Source organism: Amborella trichopoda, chromosome 13 (genome assembly GCF_054954075.1).
Source record: "Amborella trichopoda isolate Santa Cruz 75 chromosome 13, AtrichopodaSantaCruz75HAP2 v2.0, whole genome shotgun sequence".
Classification (NCBI taxonomy): Eukaryota; Viridiplantae; Streptophyta; class Magnoliopsida; order Amborellales; family Amborellaceae; genus Amborella; species Amborella trichopoda.
The window spans coordinates 4,766,043-4,778,089 of NC_142348.1; the positions used below are offsets into that span (position 1 = coordinate 4,766,043).

Below are 12,047 nucleotides of genomic sequence, written 5' to 3' on the forward strand. Positions count from 1 at the left end.
GAGCATCTGGAGTAAGAAGCTCTTTGTTTCTCTTTTTGGACAATTATAAGTAATCCATCTCTCTCGTGGTGAATGTTGATTTCTTAGAGCATTCATGGAATTTTGTTTAACTAGGTCGATATGTTTTTTTGTTCCTTTTCTATGTAAAGAGTTGAACTCTTTTGACTTGTCTAAAGTTTCCATTTTGGTGAACACTTGATATGATGTGTGTATGTGATTTCAGAGCTCCCCCTCTCTCTTTCTAGTTCTTTTTAGAGTTGAGTTAGGATTACCTATTTTATAGTTAGAAAAAAGAAAGGGTAATCCGTAACTGTAAATTATGGTGTGGATGATAAATTTAATGGTTCTCTATTTTGATTTTCGATTCCATGATGCAAGGATCACTGTTGTTTTTATTGTATTGTTTTCTTGTTGATCGAAAATGGTGAATGTTTGATCAATTTTATTCGGTTTTAGATACAAAGAGAGCGTTATTATTAAGTTATAATGTTAGATACAAAGATAGCATTTTATTTCATGTATTCATCGTTGCAAGCATTTTCTTCCTTTATGTAGCTCTATTTTAGATGTTTAAAATGTTTAATTGGGGCTTGTAGTTTCCACTAGTTTACAAATTCTTTGGAGCAGTTTCTAATCAATGTGTACTCTTGTCTTCCTTGTGGTGTTGATATTGAGGGAAAGATACGGATTTTTATTGGAACATTTATTTCACTTTTTCCGTTCTATTTGTTTTATTGGTTTTGAATGGTGGCAGCAATCTCATAGGAAGTCAAATTGGAATAGAAGGAAATAACAATGGTAGTTTAAAAATTTGTGGGTACATGCGTAACAATCAACATCATCGTCAAAGTCTTTTACCAACTAAATGGGATCGGCGGCATGAATTTTAGTCCGTCATTCTACTATATTAAGGGCCATATTTTTTGTGAGGCTATAAGTCTTCATATCTTTTCTCATTATTTTAAAGTGTATGTAGATAATAGTGATGGAGAAAATATGTGATTGTGTTAGTGTAAAAATTTGCAGTATTACGAGTAATAATGATGAAGATTTCAAAGGGGATGACGATTGTCATGCATGCTAACTTGGTTCAAAACCTTGATTTTGAGGTTTCTCAAAGGGTGCCTGGAGACCGAAATGGGATGTTACTGTCCATGTTTCTCTGAGATCAACATGCTCATGATGAAGATGCTAATGGCTAGCAAAATTTTCCGGCCAAAATGACCAAGCCTTCTCTCTCTCTCTCTCTCTCTCTCTCTCTTTATATATATATATATATATATATATATATAAAGCATCGATTCTGTCAGCTCACGGGTTGATTGTTACAGTGTCAGCTAATGGTTTAGATTCAATCTGAGCGGATCTTACGGTTACAATCTCATTTCGTATTTGAATTTTTATTTATTTTTTAAAAATTCAAATCATTTGAAATTTTAAGTATGTATTTTTTTCATTAAGGTGCACTTAATAAAAATATAAAAAAAATAATTCGTAAAATATATGTTGATTAAAATACTTTCGAAATGGTTTGGAGGTATTTTGGTTAATTTATATTTTACGAATTATTATTTTTATATTTTTATTAGATTCTTTTATTTTTGAAGAATAAACTTTCTAAATTTCAAGTGATTTGGATTTGTAGAAAAAAAATAAAAATTCAAACACGAAATGAGGTCGTGATCATTAAATCGGTTTAAATTCAATGTGAGCCATTGGTTGACACTATAGCTATCAATCCGTGGGTTGACAGGATCTTTTTTCATATATATATATATATATATATATATATATATATATATATATCCACCCTGTTATATGTTATGAATGACATTTCTTTCTCTCCCCCCTTGTTATGTATAATGAAGAAAGTTCATAATTCTTTGGAGTGAGAATTTGCACTTGGTGTCGCAGTGGTGGATATTTAAAGAGTGAAAGATTGTATGCGACGTGTTTCGGCATAAGGCTTCATTTGTTTTGCAGGACACAAAAATGTTCTTAAATAGAAGGGGGTAAATTATGAGTAAGGCTCTCTCTCTCTCTCTCTCTCTCTTATGAGAGGGGTCTCGGTTATCAACTGTTTTAGTTGGAATGCTGTTGATATCACTTCGAATCTGACCTTCAACCCCTTCCGGATGATGTACAGGTTTTAATAGTTGAAAGCTCAAATTCGACATTTCCGACACTTTGTGTTGATGCTCCTATGTGTCGCTAGTAACATGGGAAGGGGATCATCTTGTTTTGACGTCCCCAAAATGAAAAAAAAAGTATCAAGTGACTCCTACCTCCAGCCTCAAAATTAAGATTGAAAAGTATCAAGCAACATGTCAAAGTCCATAGAGCATAGAAGCCCAAGCCAAACAAAAAACTATGCACATTTCATCCACAATGAGCTCATACAACAATTGAAGCAAGCGAGGTAAACTAAATCCACGCTGAAGTGTGAAACTTCTTGCATTATGTAGACCGTACCCAGGTTCTACCAAGAGCATTCATCAAGAAACCTCGAGCCATGGCAAGTGACTTCTCTCCAAGCTGCTTCAGTACTTTGGCAATGGAGATATTGCAAGGAACTTGGTCAATGGAGAAAAGGCTATCATGACGCCTTCCAAATTATAAATGACCAAAATGAATACCATATTGATGTAGCTCTTTATCTAAACTCAAAAGCTTTTTTATCCACATTCTTGGGGCTGTATATGGGTACGGTAGGGTAGGGTAGGGTTTGGGTTGACCTTAAGCCAGACTAACCCGACCATGCCTAAGTTAGACCTAGACCTGGGTAGAGTCCCAAGTCATTGGGACCTGGATGGTCGAATCTGGGTCTAGGTTTAAAAATTACAAAAGTTGTTTTATGTATATAGTTATATAGATTTATATGTATATTATACTTATATATACTGGGTCAAGTTGGGTTGGGTCAGGGGTTGATCCCGACCCATCTCAATAGGATCCAAACTGGACTTAAACTAGGACCTGAACTGACCTATCGGGTCCAAACCCGTACCCGACCTGGTCGATCCATCAGGTCCACGGGTAGACCCAACCGGTTTCCATCCCTCCCCACTCTCTCAATCTAGCTCTAGAAGTGAAATTTACCTAAAACTACCAATGATCATTCAAAAACATCCACGAGCACTTGATAGGTCAACAACTTACATCAACAAGAATTACAAAATCACTGCAATAAGCACCATCGATCAATTAGAAGTGTCTTCCAGCATTTGATAGGCAACATAAATTTTCAATAAGCACCAATTCCTCTACAGTCCTAAATGGGATGATACCTAAACGCCCGAGTAATCATTTGGGTGGTGGTTCATAAATGTCAAAGGAATACATAGGTGGTTTCTTACCTAAATAGGACCCAGACCTGGGCCGACTATAAGACTAGGGCTTGGAGTTTCAGGGGTGAAATCTTCTGGGCCGGGCCTTGCCTGGCCTAGGCCAACCGCATATAGTAGAAAATCTAGGGACACACTCTCTCACTCTTACTTATTAGCCATATAACAAAGAAATGACTTGCCCAACTTGATTTGCTTTTGAGACACTAGTGAGACTTATTAGTCAGCCGAAAACATTGGCAGACTGTTTGAAAAGGATTCTCAAACTTGAGAAACCAACAAAGTCTTACATTTTAAAAGAAAATAATGAGTGAGGAACATCACAAAATTTATATAGGAAAAGCAAGGAGACCATTTACCTTTGGTTCAAGATGGTCACATGTAATTTTTATCATTGTATGTAAAATGGGGTGGCTGCATTTATTCTATTGACTAAGCTCAAACTTTAAAATAAATTTTTTCGAACTTTGTAACACACCCAAGCTATTAGATTTCATATCGGAAGGTTATAAATAAACGTGTTGCATCAAAGGTAAATGAAAAAGTAAATGGTTGCATTGTATACAGTGCCATTTATATAACGAAAGACAAGGTTGTAACCTTATGTGGTCTTGTTGGATTGCTAGGTTAGAGTCCATCGACTTCATTTCGCATTCAAACATTATACAATGGAAAAGCATTGGATAAAATTGTTGCTCTTGGTACAAAAATGACAATCACTCTGGATGAATATGGAACGGATGGTTGGGGAAGTATTATTAACCATGCTTGAAGCTCGCTAAAAACTTTGGAGCATTTTATACAGAAAAATAACACACCCAAACTGTTTATTTTACATATGACAGCTTAGGGTGTTTGTGCTCATAACATTTTCATTATCAATACAATCTCTTTCCCATTATCAATTCCTATTATGCAATTTTGCATCCACAAAGGCTCTACTGTCATATCCCTATATCATGGGGTGCTCATCAAGAAAACGTTACTTTTCGCCAGAAACTTAGATTTTCAGGCAACTGTAACCAGAAAAGGTCGAAATTACGTCGCTGAGCTGCATTTTCTCTCTCTTTTGAGGCTTGAATGTGATGGACTCTAAGGCTTCTCTCCTCAACCTGTTCATATATAGTGTTAGTTCATCGATATTGGAAACGAACCTGTAATTTTCTGTTGAGCAAAATGATTTTTATGCTGAATCCTCAGTCTTACGGTAAAAGGACCATGGCACTCCATCTATCCATTTATGGCTACTTTACTCTTGTTGGGGTTCACTGTATGTTTGGGGAAACCCTCTTATATGCATGCTTTTGTGATTTCCAGAAAGTTCATATGCACTGGAAATATGAGATATATAATAAATTAATAACTGCTAGGTAAGGAAAAGTTTATATAAGGTTGAGACCATAAACAATCAAATTAAAATGTACCTTAAAAATTCACTAGTAGAGGTCGTTTTTTATGTCTAAAAACCCTCAAATCAATCATCTCAACCTTGAGATATATAAATGTGAAAAAAATGGATTTTAAGTTTAAAAAATAATGCATCTTGCATATAGGGTGCGGTTTGTATAGAGCCGAGGTTCTAAACAATCAAAGTAGAGCGCACCTTCAAATAGTGTCGAGAAATATGGTTTTAATACTGTAAATCTTTGTGATAGCCTTAAAATATATATTTTCATTTCTAATTATAAATTTTAAGCTTAAAAAATAGTGTAGATTGAGCAGATAGATGAAAACTTGAAATTCTTATAAATTGATGGTCAAAAAATGCATTACAAGATGGGTGGTTGCAATTATTTATCTTTTGTAGATGGATGTCACAATAATTTTTGGCCCTTAAATTTCAAAATGGGTGGTTGTAAAAGTGTCATTTAATAGACATGAAGTTCTAAAAACAAAAAAAACTTGGGTATCGTGATTCATCCTAAGCCATCCAATTTGATATCTAATGAGTGAGAATGATTGTGATCTCCTTGAACCAAAGATAAACGAAAATTGTTTAGGGGACCGCATTTCTACATATGTGGTCCCTGAGGTATAAAGCATCCATCTCAAAGATGCATGCAAACATGTGGTCCATCTAAAAACAATTGAAACTAACAGTCCAAATGCTTTCTTAATAAAATTATTATTTCTAATTTTTAAAAATTATTTATTTATATTAATGATCTCCAAGTTAGAGATTGCATGTCCTTAAAAATTAAGTCAAAAAAATCCGTCTCAAAAATAGGTTTTTTAAGAGGTGACTCATTTCTACTTGGACTGATACAAATCGTGTCTAAAGATAAACGGTCTCTCTCTGTAGATAATCCCATATATTGATTTATTTATTTAAGGGGCTGTTGAAATCTAACTTATGATGTAGTGTTACAATCGTAAACAACTAACCACTCAAGCCCAAACACGATTCCTAATTGTCTGTTCATGAAAGATGGATATTGTAATTATATCATTGTAATTTCTCATAAGGAAGCTTTGTGTTAATAAAGCTTAAAAAATTCATATTAACACCTCGTTTGGTCATATTTATTAAGAAATATTCCCGACACAACTTGTAAAAAATGATTAAAAGTCCCACCTCCAATGAAGCTAGTGTAGCTACAAGCTGCATAAGTTCTTCCATGGCTGCTTCTTCTTGCCTTATTGTTTGCACAAGCTCAAGCATCATGCAACTCATCTTCTCTGCCTGCCTCAATCAAAATGTTATCATAAGTAAATTTCATTTTAAGTAACATTGATTCTTTAAAATTCAAGTTCAAGAAATTTGGTTCAATATTTGAGCTTGACGATGCCCCTAAATTTTTTGTATAATTATTTATGATAAAACAAAAACAGTAATACATTGAATTTTGAACTTCCCCAATATTAGCTTTTTTTTTTATAGGGATTGTCTACATATACTATTTACTTTTTGTATAAGGAGGTCACAACTATTTCTACTCATTAGATGTCAAATTGGATGGTTTGGGTGAGTCACAAAGTCTGAGACTTTTTTTTTTCTTAAAACTCAGCGTCTAATCAATGACATTCTTACAACCACCCGTTTTGAAATCGAATGGAGTGTGAATAGTTGGGACCTCTAGGTAGTGTCTTTGTAGACAATACCTTTTTTATATCCCTTTCAGCTTTTGTATGTGGTTCTGAGTTATGGAAAATTTTCTTATTCATTATCTAATTTAACAGTAATTTGGTCATTCAAAACTTATAACTTGCTCATGGGTTTTCAATTAACATCTGTCCTCTCCAAGTTATAAAAGAAAGCTATTTTTATGTAGGTAGAGCATGTTTATCAGAGTTTGACCTAAATATTAGTGTCTGTACATTCTAAAAAAGCGGAGATGAGATTTTAGATGGTATTAAGTATTTTATTAATAAGATTTTAAAATAAAATTATAAAAAAGCATTTACAGTTCTAATGTGTGAGACAAAAGTAATGTGATTTGATGTATTGACCAGAAAAAAACATGCATATCAGTGTTACATTGGAAAAATAAGAATGCAACAACACAATATTAGGGTGCAATGGACCAGGACATGAGGAGTAGATCTGATTTGGGTCTGGTTAATTGGACCCGGCGGGTTGGTCTGGGTCCAAATCTTGGACATGAACATTATTTGGATCTATGTCCGGGTAGGTGTCGGGGTCGGGCCCGGGCCCGATAATATTTTTTAGTCCCAATATATAAAATATATCTACATTTAGTTAAATACATAGATATTTTAATTTTTGGATCGATCGAATTAGGTCCATGTCCACCCGACTTGTTTCCACCCCTACACAAAATACTATGAAATACCATAGTCCTTCATGATCATCGTTGTCCATAGTTAATTGGATCATAGCATAGTTGACATAGAGAAATATACCTGCTTGAAAAACCTAGCAATTGTGTCTTGAATTCCCTCCATGACACCTAGAGAGATTCTCATTGTTTGAGCCAAGGAATTAGCATCCACCTGCAACATAAGTTGATTAAGCAGTTTGCTTTTAGGTATTTGGAAAATTTAGAGAAAAATCTTGTTTTTATTTTTAGAATTTGAAATCATTCTCATATACATATTTAAAATTAAAGTTATATTTTTTAAGGCATAAAGTGTAATTTAGTTTTATCTTTTTATCTATATATCATGCTTAACTCAAATTTGATATTAATATTACAAACTTATAAAAAATATTTTAAAAATAATTTACAGTTTTTCAAATTACTTAAATACCTATGAATGTTGTATAGTTATTTTGATAATTTATTTTTGAATTATTTTTAAATATTTTTTTATAGGTATGAGATGGTGAAAGTATGAAAACACCAAGTTTGAGCTTAATTATATGTATAGAAAATATGTAAATTCAAAATATACTTTGTGCTCTCAAAAAGTGGTACTTGTAAAAAATATGAATATACAGGGTTGTCTTAAAATTTCATAAATAGAATAGGATTTTGTGTAAATTTTTCTAGATATTTTAGGCTATATTATTGAAAGAGAGTAGAGGTAGAGGGGAGAGGGTACCTTTGCACCTTCAATTAGGTAGACTCTGGTTGTCAATGCTTGAAAAAGTCTGGTCGTTTTAGCAATAGCCTCAAAATATCTTCGTTCCATTTTCTCCCATGCCTTAAGCTGCCTAATCTACTTGGAAAAAAAAAAATTTAAAAAACAAATCAAAAAAATTACAATGAAACCATTAATCTTTAGTACATGGTGTTTACAATTAATATTAACTATTGGATGTGAAATTAGTGGCTGCATTCAATGTATTGACCAAGCTCATCGTTCAAGGAGTTTTTTTGAATTTTGCAATGCATCCAAGCTATCCGATTTCATATCAGATGGTTATAAGTAATTGTGATCTGCATGTACCAAAGGTAAATGATGTTATTGTATACAATCCCTTTTTTTATTTGTAGAAAATGAAAAGTCACTGAAAATTCTGTAATTTAAGTAGAAAAGCTGAAATTAAAAAAAAAAAATATCATTTGAATTTACTTGATATTTGAGAACATTAATTAGTTTAATCTCATTCAGCAACATTTGCATCTCCATTTTCTACTCTGTCACCGACTTTCGCATATTCAAAATGCGTATCCACACATTGAAGATCTGCTTCTGCAATGAAGACAAAGCAAAAGTCAGAGAAAAATCATGTTTAGTAAAAGGGAAAAATCATGTTTAATAAAACAGAAATTAGGGGTGGCAATGGACCTAGGACCCGACCGGGTATGGGTCCAAAAATTGGACCTAAGAGGTTGGGTCCGCGTACAGGTCCGAGTCTATGTAGACCCAACCTGAATATAATTAATATTTAATATATAATATTTTAATTATATTTAAATAAATATAACTATATATAGTTAGTTATAACATTTAAATAATGGAAAAGTATATAATGAGACCATTTACCTTTGATACATGATGGTCAAAATTAATCTTGACCATTGGAAGTGAAATTGGGTACCTTCATTGACTAAGCTCAAAGTTCAAAAGAATTTTTTTTTAACTTTGTGACACACATAAGCTATTAGATTTCACATCGGATGGTTGTAAGTAATTGTGACCTCCCTGTACTTAATGTAATGGTCTCATTGTATACTATTACTTACTACCATCCGATGTGAAATTGATAGCTTAGGTGTGTCACAAAGTTCAAGAAAAAATCTATTAAACTTTAAGCTTAGTCAATGAAATAAATGCAGCCCCTCAATTTTACATCCAATGGTCAAGATTAATTATGTCTTGTGCAACAAGTAAATGGTCTCATTATATATTTTCCTTTATATATATATATATATATATAGGGAAAAGATCATGTGCCCCCAGTGGCGTACTGCTACAATAAACGCCTACGGCCTAGATTGAATATGGGGCGATTTGACGATCACGGATGTCTGATAGTGTTTGAATTTTAATTTTTTTCTACAAATTCAAATTACTTGAAATTTTAGGCGTGCGTTATTAAAAAATAGGCAAATCTATAAAAATAGCAAAAAAATTATTTACATGAAATAAATTGATCAAAATACCCCCGAAAAGCTTCAGGGATATTTTGGTCATTTTTGTTTTCACAAATTTGTTTTATATTTTTATTAGGTATGCCTTGATAAGAAGAACACACGTCTAAAATTTCAAGTGATTTAGATTTATAAAAAAAATATTAAAATTCAAACACTATCGGACATTCGTGAGCGTTAGATCGGTCACAGAATGGCCCAGATTTAATCTGGGCCATTCGTGTATGGGCGCACAACAATGTTATATATATATATATATTCCATAAATGAAAACTCTTCTCAATGCCTATAGGAAAAAATGAACAGTGATTTCGCCTACCCTCATTACCGTCTAAAGTTCATGGTACAGTCATGTTTGTCCAGTAGTATTTTATTTTTTATTTTTTATTTATAAATCAGAATAATCTAAACTTTACAGCTTGTGTACATCTTAGTGAGGCGCACTTAATAAAAATATATAAAAAAATAATTCACAAAAAATTAGTTGACCAAAATACCTCCGAAACTTTTCGAGAGTATTTTTGGTCAATGTTTTTCATATAAAATATTTTTTTGATATTTTTTTGTAGATTCGTCTATTTTTGATGAACACACACTCCAAATTTTAGATCATTCAGATTTGTATAAAAAAATAAAAAATAAAACACTATCAGACAATCGTGACCGTGCGATGAACTTTGTATAGTGATGAGAGTAGACGAAATCACTGTTTCTTTTCACCTATAGGCGTTTTGTAATATCTTCCATATATATATATATATATATATATATATATATATATATATATATATATATATATAGAGGTCGAGTTCAATCGAGTTCGGACCCGACCCGAGCCGTTGCCACCCCTAACATAAATAGATATTAGAAATCATAGTCATCATCACCCGAACCTCATCCCAACTATTTGGGCTAGAAATCAGAATACTATTAATTATAATCTCAATGATCACCATCAAATAAAATGCTAGATGGAGTGAGGGGGACCCGCCAACATTACCAACATTACAGTATGTGACTTCAATCTCGGGTCCATCATTTGGATGAACCCAATGATCCCATTGATTATAGTTTGTTCATTCTTCTTAGATTATACTATGATATCTCATGTCTTCAAACAACAACAAAATTTCCAAAAGAGAAAAAAAAAATCCAAGTTTTAAAGGATGTAATATTTACGTTTCAAGTTGTGTGCTGTGACTTACCCGAGTCTGCTTGGACTCGGCCAAGTAGGGCAAGGCTCAGTTTTATTGAGTTGGGTGTACAACTCGGGGATATAAAAAAGTTCTAAAAAAATTTCTAATTTTTTTTTAAATGTTGAATTGTTTTGTGATCTTTTTGTATGTGATTTAGATGTATTTGGCAGAGATAATTGAGCATTTTTGCCATAATCATTATTTTTATTTTTCTAAATTTTTTAAAATGTATTTTCTAAATCCACTTCTTCTCTGCATTTTTAAAGCTTGTCTTAAATTTTTAAAGTTGTTTCATGTTTCAATTTTTTGTTATTACAAATTTTTTATTTTTCAAAATTTTCTTTTTCTAAAATTTTTTAAGGCCAAATGGTCCTGTGCTGGCCTCAGCCGAGTAACTCGTCTCCGCTTGGGCACGAGTCCCCTAGCCGAGGCGAGTTTTGGCGCACTGGATTCCATTTTTAAGAAAAAGAAGCATGAAAATTTCAAATTAATAGTTATTGACTTGCCTCAGCGATGTGCTTTCTTTTTTTCATGGAAGCCTCAGCTCTTGCATTCACATATCTCCATTGAAGCAACCTGGTGTGCATGCACGTTAGCGTATGCATATCCCCATCTCTTACTAACCCTCCCTTTTTCGGCCGGAAAAGACTCAAAACTCGGGCAATCCGACCCGGTTTTCCCTTCGACTCACCCGAATTAGCGTTTCTCCCGCCAGAACACGACTTTGACCGCCTAGAATTCCAACTTTCTGGCGATCTACCAGGAGACAAAGCCCATGCAGAGGCCCTGGAAACCGACCTTGCTTTCTCTATCTTCGTCGGCCCACTAGAAAATGGACCCAACTTGTAGGCCACTGGTTTTTTCCCGGCGACGTTCGGAGAGGGCAAATTTATATGGGGAATTCTATTCTCACTATTGGGCTTTTGTCTAATTTTGCTTGTAGACAAAGAGCGGTGCCCGGAAGTCTTGGCATAATCCGGCAAGTGGGGCAGTATTTCTGGCGTGGCGGGGGCCGACGTCACACTTCGGGACCTTGGGAAATGTGGGGATAGTGGTTTTCTGGTGACGTTCAGGCGATTGGTTTCAATTGGAGTGAGTTTTCCGGCCATTTTTGCTAAATGTACAATGCATGTAGCAAAGGGGAGTCTTAGTTGTATCATTATATCATTTTGGGGATTACGAATATGCCCTTCTTGCAATTTTTAAAATTTTTGACTTTTGTTTTCATTTTTATTGATTTTTATAATTAAAAGGTTGACTTTTACATTTGCTTATGTGCCGTTAACTGAAGTTTTTGGTTAGTTCAAATGTTTTTGGCAGCATAATTTCGCTGAAATCGGGTTGACAATGAAACTATAGGTGCCAAACCTAAATTGAAATTTTATAATTTTGCTTTTAGAAACATTAAGAGTATTTTGGACCTTTTTTCTTGAGATGAGGGCAGTTTAGGAAATGAAAAATTAATTTCTTTTGAGTGTGTGTTTTTGGTTATAAGACATGGAGAG

General features: G+C 33.6%; 1 protein-coding gene and 2 long non-coding RNA genes across 3 annotated transcripts; 1 reads left to right on the plus strand and 2 right to left on the minus strand.

Moving 5' to 3' along the window:
• Positions 1 to 806: 806 nt before the first annotated feature.
• On the plus strand, positions 807 to 1,221 carry LOC148778954 (uncharacterized). The gene is made up of 2 exons (XR_016048077.1): positions 807 to 925; positions 1,027 to 1,221. It is a non-coding gene; the product is annotated as an uncharacterized LOC148778954 (long non-coding RNA).
• A 2,852-nt stretch (positions 1,222 to 4,073) lies between these two features.
• LOC148778955 (uncharacterized) lies at positions 4,074 to 4,624 on the minus strand. Its single transcript, XR_016048078.1, has 2 exons — positions 4,551 to 4,624; positions 4,074 to 4,456 (listed from the first exon to the last, which is right to left on the minus strand). It is a non-coding gene; the product is annotated as an uncharacterized LOC148778955 (long non-coding RNA).
• A 1,152-nt stretch (positions 4,625 to 5,776) lies between these two features.
• LOC110006790 (QWRF motif-containing protein 7-like) lies at positions 5,777 to 7,963 on the minus strand. Its single transcript, XM_088856435.1, has 3 exons — positions 7,851 to 7,963; positions 7,209 to 7,298; positions 5,777 to 6,027 (listed from the first exon to the last, which is right to left on the minus strand). Exons 1-3 carry the CDS (start codon positions 7,938 to 7,940, stop codon positions 5,791 to 5,793), a joined length of 417 nt encoding a protein of 138 aa, XP_088712561.1. The 5' UTR covers positions 7,941 to 7,963; the 3' UTR covers positions 5,777 to 5,790.
• Positions 7,964 to 12,047: the final 4,084 nt, after the last annotated feature.